Consider the following 15,714-nt stretch of genomic DNA (forward strand, 5'->3'; position numbering starts at 1 on the left):
TTTCTACACGTCACGTATATTTTTTATGATCTTTTGATGATCTTTTTTTGACACTCACTCTTATTTTCCTTTTCACATTTCCAATTTTCAATTATTTTCAATTCGTTTAACCTCAATAAACGATTCGGATGAAAAGCGAAAGGAGTACGTAAACTGAAAGGAGAGAATGTGATTAACTTTATGTCACGTATGTGATGATGCATTTCTTGAAACGATACGTATCACACATACACACACACACACACACACACACACACACACACACACACAATATGCTATAAAATATGTACATATACTATACATCAGAGAAAAGTTTCTTTGACAGTTTTATTAATAAGAGGAGATCACGGTGAATTTTCGATTTTGACAAGTTTTGTCTTCTAAAATTTAAATAAAAAAATAACTCGACTCTATATCTAAACGTTTATATACAAAGTTCCTTAATGTTTAAGATTTTAATATTTGAAATTTAATCTTTGATATTTATGTTTCATATAACATATATATAAGAAAAATCATTGACAAAAACAAATACAAAGACAAAAACAATAGTTAGCGCAAATACTTTATTAAATTTAAAAACTTATGCAAACTTATATAAATTTTAATGCAAAAACTTTATATATATTTATATATATTTTATATATATTTTCATTCTTAAAATAAATTTATTAAACATAAATTAAATCTTAACAAAATTTTTTTACACTTTCATATAAATAATTTTTAGCATTTTTACATCTCTAAACTAAACTTATCATAACTAATATTTTAATTTAATATTTTAATATTATTTTCAATTAAAATCCCACTTATATTTTCTCTAACCTCGCAAAAAAAATACATCAATTAATAAATTTTATATAAATTTTATAATAATTTATAAATCTTTTTATTGTAAATAAAATATTTTATTTAAACTAAATTAATAATTATTAATATACTTTCATATAATAAAATAAATTTTTTAATAAACTAAATTTTTAATATAAATAATATTATATTATAATTTATTTTCAATTAAATTTTTAATATAAAATAATTTTAACATTAAATTTTTCTGCAAATAATTAAAAGAAAATTTACCTCTTAAATTCTGTCTTATTCATAAAATATTAAAATATAAAATATAAAATATATATCTCTCTCTATCTATACTTAGTTTTTTGTATTAAGAGATGCAGGATTTGAAAAGGCATTTTTTTATTATTTTTATGAAGACAAAAAATAAAAAGTTAAAACTCATCAAAACAGTATGTAGCTTCACTGTAATTTCCCCTTGTAACAAATTTTATATTCCAGACGGAGAAATACATCTTCGCCTGAAATATGAATATGTAAGATATTTAAAATTATTGTCAATTTCTTTAGAAAAAAAGAGAAGCTTTACATTCTTTTTCTAATTTTTATTGACGCGTTTAATTTTATCTTTTAATTTTCTGTATGTAATTTATTTTAGTATTTTAAAATCAAAAGAATCTATATGATTTGAACAATATGATATCGTTGCGCTGATAAAATTCCAATAACAGATTGTTCTATATCAGAGCTGTCCAGGATTTGTAGTTTTAAGTTTAAAATTGATGTGTGGTCGGTATTTACGCCTATTTGCTTTTCCTATTTTTTGTAACTATTCTTTCAAAGCGTGCGACGATCAATTTCAGGAATGAGACTTGTTTAAGTTCATTAAAAATTCTTTAATATGTGTTAATGTTATTTAAAAATATATTAAAAAATGCTTTATTATTTTTAATTATAGTATATTATATAATAATTATTGAAGATATATGTGAATACATATGATATTTATAAAAAAGTAAAATTTTATACGTATATTCTAAATATGTATACACGTTAAGAATTCATAACAATCTCGTCTGAAATCGTCGCATGTTATGAAAATATCTTCAAAAGTATCAAAAGAATCAAAAAGATAATAAAGGTGTATCGACATGTATTACTCAAAATCCTGTTGTACATGTATTTATAATATCATATTTATACATTTTGATTACATTCATTTAGATTGATTACATTCATTTAGAAGTTCGTGTACTTCAACGTGAAATCTTTTTTTCATGTCTCTTTCCTTTTTTTTCAAATTGATTTTAATAGAAATAGCGCATATCAATATATCAAGAAAAGATATGCATCATGCCGATAATAAATACCAGATATATCATGCGAAATAATCAATATAGTGCTGAGAAACTGCGTGCCATAAAGAGTAATTATAATAGCAAAGATTACTTGAGATAAAATTAAAGTGTAAATGTGCATGTTACAGTGTTTTCGACTACAGTAGGTTTGAATTCAAGTGAATTCAAGTAATTAAACTGGATATATGTTATAAATACAGGTTCGATTGAAAGAGTATAAAGAAAAAGAAAGTATAAAATATTAAATTATTAATAAGTTTATTGTGAAATAATTTTATATAATTATGTTTTCAATTCTTTCTGAAATATTAAGCATCTAATCATTTAAATATAATTAAATATAATAAGTTTAATTATAACTCTAATAATTCAAAGCGTATCGCACGACATCGTACGACATTAATCACTCTCGAAGTGATCAAAACTCACTACAATCGAAAACGCTACAAGATTGCCGTGTGTTAAATCTCAATCAATCATTTATACAAATAAATAATAATTACAAATGCGATAATCGTACACTTCTTTCCGAATAATTGTATTGTATATAAGTGTAGGCCAGTGTTGTAGACGGCTAGCAAACTTATTGTTAGTGCATTTTATAAAAGATTACGTACATTTTTCTATTAACTCTTGATTTCTCGTTTTTAATCAAAATAATTTTAATAGAATATTATTAGGACCGATTAATGATATGAGAAAATACGTAATCTTAATCTTAATTAATCTAAAAACTGGCAATAACTTTATATGCATTTTATATTAATATAACTTTCTTTTTTTGTTTTTATTCTCTTATATTTTTGTTGTGATTATTTCATTTTTTCTGGATTGAATCCAATTTTTATATTAATATATCAAATAACAAAATGAAATAATCACATTTAGTAAATATGTAGTGAAAATGCGATGTCTCCTTTTTAACTTATATTGTTTCAATTGTTAAATATTTAGATTATTTTCTGAAGAGAAGAGAATACAAATTATTATCTTATTGTGCAGTCAAAATATTACAATTTACTTAAATATTTTATATATATCATCATATACATCCATTATGAAATGCAAATAATTTTGTCCATAAGACGACTCCGTAATCAAATAATAGACCGTGTAACAATATATCGTATAGCATATAAATAAAATAATTTGTAAATCCGAAACTTTACATATGATAACCTTGTTTAATGTACTAATATCTGTGTAATTTGTAGATTTTACATTTTAATTGTTTGCGTATTACATGAGTATTGTCCGTATGAGACATGAAGTAAGTATAATTAATAAAATCTTGTACCATTCGCTTCAAATATACTTCTGCTCAAACAAATATTGGGCGTATTGAAAATTTTAATCTTAATGTTACATATAAAGAAAAACGCATTTTTTTCTGCTGTGTGTAATCAGAATGTTTCTTTTATGATATTATATGATTGGCTTTTCAATGAGTTTTTATTGTTATCATATTGTCTTTTTACATGATTATTCGTAGAAAAACCAATAGAAATACTAAAATATACTGAATTTAGTAATTATCAAAACGCATAGTCGACATCAAGATATAAATGTTCCACTGTGTGAAAAATTGTATTGCTACTTTATTAAAAAAAAAGTATTATTGTTAATTGATGCAAGTCTTTCTGTATACGTCAAATGTAATATAATTTATTTCAAGATTAATACGTTGATAACATATGCTATTGTCCATAATTTGTTAGTAACGAATGTATAAAGTTTTAATGAATAAAAAATATATATTTTTAGACATAAATAATATCGACATAAAAATATATTTTTTTATGTAATAGACTTTTGTGAGAAGATAAAATTATTATTTTTGTCCATTATATTTAGTATGCTTTAAAATTCTATTATATTAAAATTATATATCAAAATGTGATTGAATTTAATAATTGATTTTAACGCTAAGTAATCTTACTGTAAAAAAAAATTGTATCCAATATCCTAATAAAGATAATACGGTTGCATAAACCAGGAATGGAAAAGTAGATTGATCGAACACAATTTAACAGCTGCAATTAATATTATTAATATCACAGTTATATAAAAGTTACATATAAAAGTTACATATTATATTGTTATATATGATAGATATGTGTTAACAATTTTTATTATATTTTTTCTGTACAAGTGTCTGTACAAAAGAAATTATTATAGAAAGATATGTATATGTGTAAACATTTTATTACGAAATATATATCCATCGATTTCTCATACATGATATCCTTAATTTTTATTTTTTTTTTTATCTTTAATTATTACTATCATAAATTATATGTAGCAAACTAAATACATTTATGAAAAAAGAATTTTCATTTATATTTAATCTTAAAATAATTTTTCATTCATTTTATTAGCTGTGCTTGAAAGTTTCTTGATGAAAAGTTTCTTGAATTTATATTTGTATTATTCTTGTATTAAATTGCATCACTATAAATACTATTTTTAAAAAAATATACAAAGTAATAATTATTGATACAACGGCCGTATGCGAATAGAACAGATTAAACTAAGTGGAAAAGACTTGTACCATTCTGCAAGTTTCGCAATTACTAATAATTACAAATAATAAGTTATATATTAATAAAAATTTATAAATAAGCATATGAAGAAACAGTGCTATATGTATTTATGATTGCTAGGAATGCAATGAGGTGTACATTATAAGTGAATATTCTATTATTTGTAGATCATATCAAACATTTCGTTTTATTTCTAGCAAATATGCATAATGAAAAACAATTATTATTTCGCCATGTACTTATCTTGACGGAATGAATTATTCGGCGATAATTAATCATTAATTTTTCATTAATCATTGCGAAAATTGTGAAATAATATAGAATTCTTCCATTCGGTCTGTTCTACCTGCATATACTGTAGCAATTATCAGATATCTTGTATGTAATAGCTTTACTGTATAACAAACACATTGTACATGAATGTTTTCTGCAATAATTTATCATTATTGCAGAAATTAAAATTTTATTCTATCTTAATATATTCATATTAGATTACTCATTCAGAAATCTGTTTATATATGAATACTTGTCAGACTTACATTATGATATACTCAGGAAATTATTTTCAAATATCCATAACATTTTTATTAATTTTTACAAGTTTTTAGAATTATTACGTAGCTGACTGCTTGTAATTCTTTGTACTCATCAGTTTTTTACCACACATAGCACATATAGCTTTCTTATATGCACAGGACTGACAGTAATGAGATCCAACTTGATGAACTTTCTGTCTGCATATTCTACAGATTTCAAATTTTGTAGTATATGGATTAAATCGTGCCTTTCCTGCAGAAAGAGCTTTATTTTCTCCAACTTTACGTCCTCCGCTCTCCGTTGTGTTCCTTGCGCCAGTTTTCCAAGGATCAGGAGTAATAACTTTACCTAATTTCTTTTCACACTTCTCGCAAACCATGTTGAAAGCTTTTATTTTGAATTTAAATATCTCAAATCTGAAAATAATTAGAAATTAAAATATAAAAATATCTAAAAATAATTTTTTTTAAATTAGAAAAACAATTTTATTACATTATTGTGTCTTGAGTGTCTATGTAATCCTTTTTAAAATCATATCATCATATTTTATTTGTTTGATATTAATATCTGCAATATTGTAAAGTTTTTCATTAGAATAAAAATAATAAAAATAAAAATCTGCTTAAAAAATGTTATATAAAATCTTGTAAATATAAAAATAAATTATTTAAATCAGAATTTTTAAATCAAAATGATATTATATTAATGATTATATCGTTATTGCAACATACCTTGAATTTTTTAGGTTATAATGTTTCTACAAACTGAATTTTATTTTCTCAGTTTTGAAACTCCAAGCAACTACGAAAATTATATGTAAAAATTTGAGAGCCAAGATTAAAGAAAACGACTGTTTAAACATCTCCGAGTATATCGGAGTAAATATGACGTGTTATCAGATTCAGAAAAAATCAAACGAGAGTGATAGCGAATTCCATTCACTGCACTACACCGGAATAGTGCATACTAAATGTTGATATACATGAAATTATTGAAATGTAAAAATACATAAACAAAATGATTAATTCAAAATGATTATATAAATAGTCAACAATGAATTTGTCATTATTTAGCTGAATATGAATTAATAATTTCATTATTAAGGAAGGTGATATTATGCTACTACATTTAGATATTTCATATGTAGCAGTCTTTAATGTATGCTAATCTGGATGGATTACGTTCGGAAACATCACCTGAGTGATTCCGTATATCATTTTATTCTTGTTGTTCATCGAATGTTAAATAAGGATAAGACAATATACGGAGTCACTCGGGTGGTGTTTTCGAATGTACCCTGGGCATCGATCACATATTTTTCAGTGACATAGTTCACTTTTAGATTTTTATGGCCGATGGTCATCTTACAGGGTGCTTTCCAAAAAGGAGAGTTTAGTGTTACACAGTGTGATACAGAGAGACACTGTAAGACACAGTTATAGAGTTTAATTGAAACACATAAGTTACTAAACACGCTCACTAGAGAGTATAAAAGATTGTGACATAGAGAAGATCATCACGCATAAACATGAGCGCATTTTTTTCATTATTATCCATTACTGCCAGTGCATTTTTTGAAGAATTAATGATACATACTGAAATAAATTTAAGTAAATTATATGTATTGATTATTTCATTCCTGGCTACAAAGCTTTATTTTATATTTGTGAAATAACTATGATCTTTTTGATTTGACATTACATGGAATCTTATTCATTTTAGGTGCGTATAATTCCTTTTCTCTTTCAAGAAAAACTTCTTTTTCTTTGAAACAAGCATGATGCTTAACATCATCTAAGCGTCGGTCCACAATAGGTGATTTAAGCTTTAAGAAGTAAGAAATTAACCAATTATAATCGAATATGAAAAGAATACTCGACTATGATTAGTCAATTTCTTACGGCTTAAAGATTAAATACTTATTATGGACCGACACTAATTTAGAAATAATTCCTTTACAATGCCGACAAAAGAACATATCTATAATAAAAATTAATCCAATAGAATTTGTACTAATAATGGATCATCAACAAATACGTTTTTAAGCTTATATAGTTCTTTAAATAAAAAAGGACTGAATATTGATTACCTAAGAATTCCGGGTTCGGTATTACGTTATTCGAAAGCAACGAAGACATTTTTTTGCAGATAAAGAATGTTCCGTTTCTCGCATGATACGCGTGATGTATCATTTATCCTTATCACAATACATTAAACAAAGATAAATTATGCATTATGCGCATCATGCAAGAAATGGAACGCATCCAAAATGACAATAATGACCGGAATGTATATTAGCCACACTTAAAAAAATAATTTTGCTCGATATGTTGGCACTATTGACGTCCGACATGGTTAAACTTAGGATCGAGCTGTGTTTCGCAGTGTCATTCTGTGTCTCTCTGTGTCATAGATGGAAAGCACCAGTGTAGACATACAGTGTCGCCTGTGTACGTTGTTGGAAAGCACCTACGATTTCACCGTTCATTTTCACTGCGAAAGAAATTATTAGTGACATAACTAGAAGTAGTAAAGACCTATTCATATCAAAATATTCCAAAAACTACACTGAAGGCAACTTCACGACTGTAAATATAACTTTAATATTTAGCAAAATAAAGAGATACGAACTTAGGAATAGATATTCCTATCCGTGCAAAAAAGATAAATACATCAACGGCAATAAGGAAGACAATTACTGATAATTGTAAGTTGCAACAATTTATTAATTTATTAACTTAGAATATGTAAACTTTCATTTAAAAAATTTCTCTCTTTCAGTGTATGTATTTCAAACAAACAGAAGCATAAGAGCTAAGCCAGCTTTAAGAGCTAAGGTCGCTTGAAGACGTCCAAAGTGATGAACTGCAATTCATCGAAGAGTACGAGTCGTTAAATGAGTTTGCATCTAACGAAAGAATCTACACATCAAATTTTGCAGGAAAAAAACGTTCTTTAATCATAGAAACTGCAAATCATAATTCAAATAATGAAGCTGATAAAGAAATTATAAGTGGCGGAAATGATAATTGTACGTTTTAAATGTGAAATTAGATAAGTTTTCTGAAAATATTATAATTGACTAAATGACGTTTATTTGGGGAAGTTTAATAAATAATAAAAAATGTAATTACAATATTTTGTTTCCTTTCTTATTCACTCTATTTTTTTAGATATATTTACATCTTCTCAGTTTACATCTTGACAATAATGTATTAAATATACTAGCAATTTATCTTCGTAAAAAATTTGAATATTTATCTACAACGAAATATATACATAGTCTTTAAAAATTAAAATTAAATCTTCTATTGTCAGGTTTAAAACCCAAAAAACTGTGGCCATTTTACCAATTAATGTGCTATGTGTAGGTTAAGAAACATTAGATTTTTACCGTTTAACTATGGATTCCGTAAAGCGCATATACGCACATTTATCTATAGTTTATGTCACGTGTACTAACAAAATGCATATGCGTTTACGGAACCCAGTCTATATCAGCTGATGATGAAAAGTTTCGCTAAATATCTCACGCTTCCATTGGAATTAAAATGGAATTCGTTAGCGGACGTGAAGCGGACTCACCGGACGTCGACCATTGTTAGTAATTATTTGAAAACGAGCGGAATATTTAACTTTTTTAGATTGCAAATCTCACTTACATTTATATATCATCTTGATGTATACATCCTTTTAAATTATTTATTTATTTTTGTTTATTCAAAATCTATTTCAATATTTAAAAGATATTGTAGAAAATAATATTTTATTTGCATTTATCAAATCATTAAAAAATAAAGACTTATGTAAAAACGTAAAATATGCGAATAATAACATTAGTATATATAATCAAAATTTATTTATAATTGCGAAATGTACTATAGAATTTATTTGTTTATCCTGTACATTAATGGAATTATTAAATAATATTTTTTAATACCCTAATAGCATAATGTACTGATGCAATATTGGGAAGTAATGTAAATCCAATATTATGTATTGGGTGTGAATTGATCTTCAACATTGATCTAACATTGCAAGATGGACGCCTGCTCTTATTTAATCAATATGTCAAAGCAATAATATTGGTGCAATAACCAAAAACAATAATATTGGACCAATATCCCCGATAACAAAATCTGCAAAAATAGATTTTGAGCAAAGCCTGCTACCAATATTTGATGATAAAAAAGCAACAAATTACATACAGAGTCTGTAATATCTGATGTTGTGAGCAAACTGCTTCTCCCAAAATAGGACAGAGCTTGCTAATATGTTATGAGAGCATCCGTTTGACCACGTTGTGATTGACCACAGCCACTCACAGCGGTCTGTGTTTAGAGGTTTTTCTCTTCAAACGCTATGTGGCTGATCATCAATTGTAACGTGGCCAAACGAACCCCACCCCAAATTGCAGGGTGAGGTCTAATCGAACACCGATTGCCGATTGGTCGATTAAATAAAAAAATTTTTGATAGATAGCTCATTAGAAAATTCCTAAGCATCGGCTGATGTGAGTGGTGTGTCCGATTAAAAATGTGTGCATCTGGAACGCTCCCAAATTGCACACAGAGTCTATAATATCTGACGATGGGAGCAAACTATCCTCAAAAATATGACAAAACTTACTGACATGCTATGCCAGCAAATTGCTAGCAAAAATCGAGCAAAACCTGTCGACATGCTATGCTAGCAGGTTGGCAGCAAAAACCAAACAGAGCCTGTTATTACGCATATTTAAACATAGGATTTGTTTTTTATTCTCGCACTAAAGCTGCATTAGAACTGAACTGAACTGAACTAGTGCAAGCCAGAACTAACGAGTGTAAGCTTGCAATTAGGGAATAGAATAGAACGATTTAGTGCAAGAAAGAAATGGCGTCCGATATTATCTGTATAAAAATATTAGATTTTTTTTAGATGTTTTCTAATGAAGACAAATTATTTATTACAAATTACTTATTCAATAAATTATGACTTTTATGCTCATATTGAAATGTAAATATTAAAGTCTTTTAAGAAAGGAAGTCTTCTCAAGAGAAGTTCTTATTTTCACACAGTTTCACTGTTTAAATATTACTTAGTTATGATTATAAATACTAAATTTAGATGGGCAATCTTAATACTTTCGGAAATATATGTATCTATTTTCATTTACGATAATGTTTCCTGCGCTGCTTTTTTTTATAATTGTTGTGTTTCTTCACTGTTTGCCATTTCAACTTTTTCTTTCTCTGGGTCAATCATGTAACTTTACGTGAAATTTTTCACTTTTTATTTTTCACATTTTACTTTTCATTTTTCACACCTTGACATTTTACATAAAACTTTTTATGTACAGCGATTATGTATGTAGCTTGGATGTGTGAAAAGTAAAATCATGAAACATAATTTCATAGGTTTTATAACTAATGAAAATTATTTTATTGGTACAGTATTACATCTTTTAATAACCAATTGTATATGTACGTACACTTAATCCTAACGCAGCCCTAATCTTCTCTAATTCCGAAACATATTTATTAATTCCTTAGATTTCTACCTTTCCGCCGCCAAGATCATGGTGAAAAAGTTCACGTGAAAAATTTCACGTTTGAGAGAGTTACATGATCCCGCAAAATCGTACATGTAAGTTCACGTGAAACTTTTCACTTTTCACGTTTCCGCCCTAGGGGAAAAGTTACATGATTGATCCTCAGGAAGTTCAGGAATAAAAAACAAACCTAATAATTGGAAAACTACCGCTAGATGGTGTTTCTCACATTCAAAATTTATCAAACTTTCTATTTAAGCGAAGTCATAATTAAAATTTAAACATGCATTTATTATTTACGTATTTTTATGATATGTTTGATGCAAGACCATAGACTTTATATGTATGGACTGCTAATACAGATATGATTATGTCCGCGGGAGGTTGAAGAGAAAAACGTCTTTCTTTTTCTAAGTGTCCGGAAATACGTTTTTTGCGCATGCTTGATATATACTGTACATTAATGCATTCTTATTGGTGTATATTTATGCAAGTTAAAAGAAAATTTGAGGTTATTTGTACGTGCAAAGTATCGTTTATAGAAAATCATTTATTATTAATCTCAAAACATTTATTGTTCAAAATAATTATAACTATCATATTTTTCTAAAAACTCCCATTTTTAAAAAGAAAATTATTCTTCTATAATTTCATTATTTAAAAAATGAGTGTATTGTGTATCATGTATATAAAATAAAACAACATTAGAAACTATATATAAAACTAAAATTTAAGTATGCAGCAAATATGCCATGCATGATTCATTAAATATTGTAATTCTTATTTTACTATTTTTTTATTATTTTACAAAATTATTATAAAAAATAAAAACTTCGATATAGAATTACATATCGTTATCGTAATTATATATCGTTTATTTTAAAACTCTTTCCACAAATTAATCTAAAAGTTTTATCTGATGTTTTTTCACTTTTGTCGCGAGCGCCGAGAACGCAATCACGCCCACCGCTGACAAAGCGGATTGCGGCAAGCGATACTTTACCCGACGAATTATTATTTTATCAAGTGATTACCAACGCTACCGTGCTAATCGCGCAATTATTGCGTAACCGCACCACGTGAAGCAACTGCTAACCGGGTTGCGCGGCCCTTACGTGGAAAGCCGCCGCGCGACCCAGAAATATATCGCGAACGCTGACGAACATTTTGATGACACGGCAAGGACCGGCCGCCTGGAACAGGATAAAAACGGGAGACCGATACTAGAAGAGGACTCGTCGAGATCCGTGCCGTCACGTCTGTCGCGGTTCGAATTAAAAAGGACAACCTGTATCAAGTTTTTAATAAAGTTTATTTAGTACAAAGTGGTGAGCGCCTCTTTCCCGCCGACTCCTTGATCGATCTCCGAAACGACCCGCACAACACTTTTCTTATATATATATTTTTTTATTTTATTGCATTTTATATGTTTGACTATGAAGTCTTTTATTTTTTACTCTTCATCAACATTTATTGTTTTCGATCATATTATTATATTAATCCGCCATATGCTTCAAACTCATGCACAATATATATTTCCGGACATCTTAAAAAAAAGAAGTGTCAAAAAGTATGTCTCTCTGTCTAACCTCCCGGACACTGTTTCTTAGTGTCGGTCCACAATAAGTGATTTAAGCTTTAAGACGTAAGAAATTGACCAATTATAATCGAATATGAAAAGAATAATCGACTATGATTGGTCAATTTCTTACGGCTTAAAGATTAAATACTTATTGTGGACCGACACTTATGCAGAAACTATAGCAATTGCCAGTCCATATCTATAAGGTCTATGCAAGACATAATCTCTAACAAAGAAATTAAAGCTCTGCTCGGTTTTTGCCGCCTGCTGGCATAGCAGGCTTTGTCAACAAATCCTGAGCTTAATGCGAACACAGGCTATGGATTTGCAGTCAATATCCGATCAAATTTGTTGCCAATTTGCTAGCATTTTGCTTGCTGGGATAATACACATCTTCTATTTATATAAGCGAAAAAAATAAAAACATGGAAAAAAAAGATGAAAGTGAAACATCTTTTATCTTGTATTACCGCATGTTTCTACACGCCATTCATCCTATTTAGGATCCTGCTCAATGCTGCTTAACTTCTATATTGAAATGAAATCTGCTGAAATAATGATATAAGTAAATATAGAATTTTGGCATAAAATATGATAGATCTGGTTAATGAATGTTACTATATTGTCATATAAATAGTCTCAATTAAAAAAAAAATATATATATATAAATGTACATATATATATGGTAAATACATATTTATTGTTAATGTTTTATATATGTAAAATATAAATATTATAAAGATTTTTTTTATTTTTTAAGTAAAAGTATTGCATCTTATGTTAAAAAAAAGAAAATCTTAAGTTGATATGTAATAATTATTTACACGTTTATCCTGTAGGCACTTCCAATGTAAACGCAATACGTATATTGATAGCACATTACTATTTCTTCTGTAATTAATATTTGTATAAGACTGGGCGATCTTGGCCAATGCACTTCCAATGTAAACGCAATACTGTATAATTATTGGGCATTGTAATACATTAGTAATACATTTGCATTGATTTCATAATCAATATTGACTTTCCATTGGAAATAACGGCCAATGTACTCCCAACATAAATGTATCGCCAACATTGAGCCAATGCATTGTGTTATTAGGGATAATATGCTTTGATGTGATTTTAGAGATGTTTCTGAAATATTTATGAAATATTTCAATAATAAATCTTTGAAATATGTCGAGAATATTTCAGTTATAATTTTCTTATGCAATGCCAAAGAAAGTTTGCAAAAATCTTCCAATGAAAATTGAAATCTTTTCAAAAAATATTTCAAAAAAATATTTTAAAAGGTATGTTTCACATGAGTGGAGTCCATTTGAGATGCGTTCCTTTATTCACTCCGAATGCTCATGCTATGACGTAATGGAAGTGTACTGCGGCTATCGTTCTGTTTTAATTTTATTTCAATAAAATATTATAATGTATTTTATATTTACATTCTGATATACAATACTTATTACATACATGCCCGCGCATATGTCAAAAAGAATGTGCAAACCAACTACTATTTAAACAGTGCTACTAATCCATAGAAACTAAAATTATTTCGTTTAGAGGATTTTGTTGATACCAACATTATTCCATTTTTCGGAAAATTGTCATCTAATCAACGATATTCGTAATACTGATAGTGCTCGAAGTGAATAAAGGAACGCACCCTTGATCACGTTGCAATTGACCACCAGCCACTCATAGCGTTTGAACAGAACAAAATCTCTAAACACCGGCCGCTGTGAGTGGCTGTGGTCAACCGCAACATGGAACGGGACGCTCCCGATTTTCACATTTATCTTATGTCCGCTTTTTGGAAGCTTTTTAAATGTTTTCTGAAACCTTTTGTGGGTATATTATTTCTGTGAAATATACAGGGTAATTGAAAACAATTCTCGGTCTTTAAAAAGACATGATTATGATTATATTCTGAGATAATTTTTCCTCTTACAAAATTTTGCCCGGAGTCTAGTTTTCGAATTATAAAAGACTTATCAAAACGAATACAAGACATAAACAATAATGATGTAACTTTTCCTCAGGCATATAGGATGCTTACGATAATCCAAGTTCGAGTTAATTTCACTAGGACCAAAAAATATAATACGCATATCCATCTAGTATTTTCATGAATTATGACAACTCAACGCTCTTATATTCCCTGAGTTGAGTTAGCTGTAATTAGCCGATAGAAGATATCGAAGGTATTATAAGTAATATAATATATTACTTATATATTGTCTTATATTCCTCGAGTTAAATTAGTTAGTTTATTGTATATATATATATATATATGTAGTGTGTGTATATGTATGTGTGTCATTGAATTGTTGACGTGTTATTCTGAATATGTTATTTGCGATAAATATCATCATATGCCTTTGTAGTCGAAAAGATAAGATGCCTGCCCGATAAGCAGAAGATCCAGGTTCGATTCCTGGCTGAAGTGATATTTTTCGCAAAATAATTTCGGATTTTTATGACTGGTTCCGTGGTCGGGCACCATCGTAACATACGCCTTTCACACTCCTTTTTATCCTCTTTTTATAAAACTAAGATCACCAAGTATAATTATAAAGATAATAAATTAGAGTTTACGCAAGCAAATCTGATTTTAAAAAGAAAATATCTACTGCAAATATATTTATGAAAGAAAAAAATAATGTTAATATGTATGTGTAACATACTGCTTGGAGAGGTAATATGATTGAAGTGTACAGTTTGAATGTACCAAACGCGAGAAAGCGTATATCGTGGTAAATAATGTGTGGCGAATCTGATTTATTTTTGCATGTAATGCATGTTTTTATGAATATAAGATAGTGGTTCTAAAAAAATCTTAAGAGCAGAATATATGTTTGTAAACACAATTCCAATTATTTTAACGCTTTAAACCAGTGCACTTGCGTAGGTGGCCACATTAGTAGCGCTAATGGATCGTTTTACAGAAGCAAATGAAAGCAAAAGCGTCTGAAGTATTTGTAGCATTGAGTGAACTGCACTCATAGTCGCTTAAATATGAGGCGGTTGTCAATTGTTACGTCTGATATGTGCGGTCACTGCTTAGCTCCTATATCCGTCCTGTGATAAGAAAACTATTTCTTGTTATAATACAAAAATTAATCTTTGAGCAAAGTTTTGGAAAAAGAAATGTCTCAGAATGTAATCAGAATTATATCTTTTCAAAGATCCAAGGATGTTTCCAATTATCCTATATATTTCACAAAGATTACAAACGTAATCTTGAAATAATATACTTATATAGCACAGAGAGAGGGATCCGATAGCACACAACGCTGATTGATCAATTAAATATAAAATTTTCTGATTAGTGATCCATTGGAAAATTCCTAAGCAGCGGTT

At 28.0% G+C, this 15,714-nt stretch overlaps 1 protein-coding gene and 1 long non-coding RNA gene across 6 annotated transcripts; one reads left to right on the forward strand and one right to left on the reverse strand.

The window, feature by feature from the left end:
- Positions 1-4,184: 4,184 nt before the first annotated feature.
- Positions 4,185-6,449, reverse strand: LOC105429416 (cysteine-rich PDZ-binding protein). Of its 4 annotated transcripts, XM_089080398.1 has the most exons (4): positions 6,366-6,449; positions 5,971-6,040; positions 5,732-5,806; positions 4,185-5,655 (listed from the first exon to the last, which is right to left on the reverse strand). In XM_089080398.1, exon 4 carries the CDS (start codon positions 5,616-5,618, stop codon positions 5,316-5,318), a length of 303 nt encoding a protein of 100 aa, XP_088936524.1. In that variant the 5' UTR covers positions 5,619-5,655; positions 5,732-5,806; positions 5,971-6,040; positions 6,366-6,449; the 3' UTR covers positions 4,185-5,315. The 4 variants fall into 4 exon arrangements, with proteins under 4 accessions (XP_088936524.1, XP_088936525.1, XP_011640677.1 ...); XM_089080399.1 differs by lacking the exon at positions 5,732-5,806 and having other exon boundaries at positions 6,366-6,384; XM_011642375.3 differs by lacking the exon at positions 6,366-6,449 and having other exon boundaries at positions 5,971-6,359.
- A 177-nt stretch (positions 6,450-6,626) lies between these two features.
- Positions 6,627-8,377, forward strand: LOC105429418 (uncharacterized). Of its 2 annotated transcripts, XR_968093.3 has the most exons (3): positions 6,627-6,961; positions 7,653-7,946; positions 8,021-8,377. It is a non-coding gene; the product is annotated as an uncharacterized LOC105429418 (long non-coding RNA). The 2 variants fall into 2 exon arrangements; XR_968092.3 differs by lacking the exon at positions 6,627-6,961 and having other exon boundaries at positions 6,972-7,946.
- Positions 8,378-15,714: the final 7,337 nt, after the last annotated feature.

The sequence above is a fragment of the Pogonomyrmex barbatus genome, unplaced genomic scaffold (assembly GCF_055798465.1).
Source record: "Pogonomyrmex barbatus isolate J1 unplaced genomic scaffold, ASM5579846v1 scaffold3, whole genome shotgun sequence".
Classification (NCBI taxonomy): Eukaryota; Metazoa; Arthropoda; class Insecta; order Hymenoptera; family Formicidae; genus Pogonomyrmex; species Pogonomyrmex barbatus.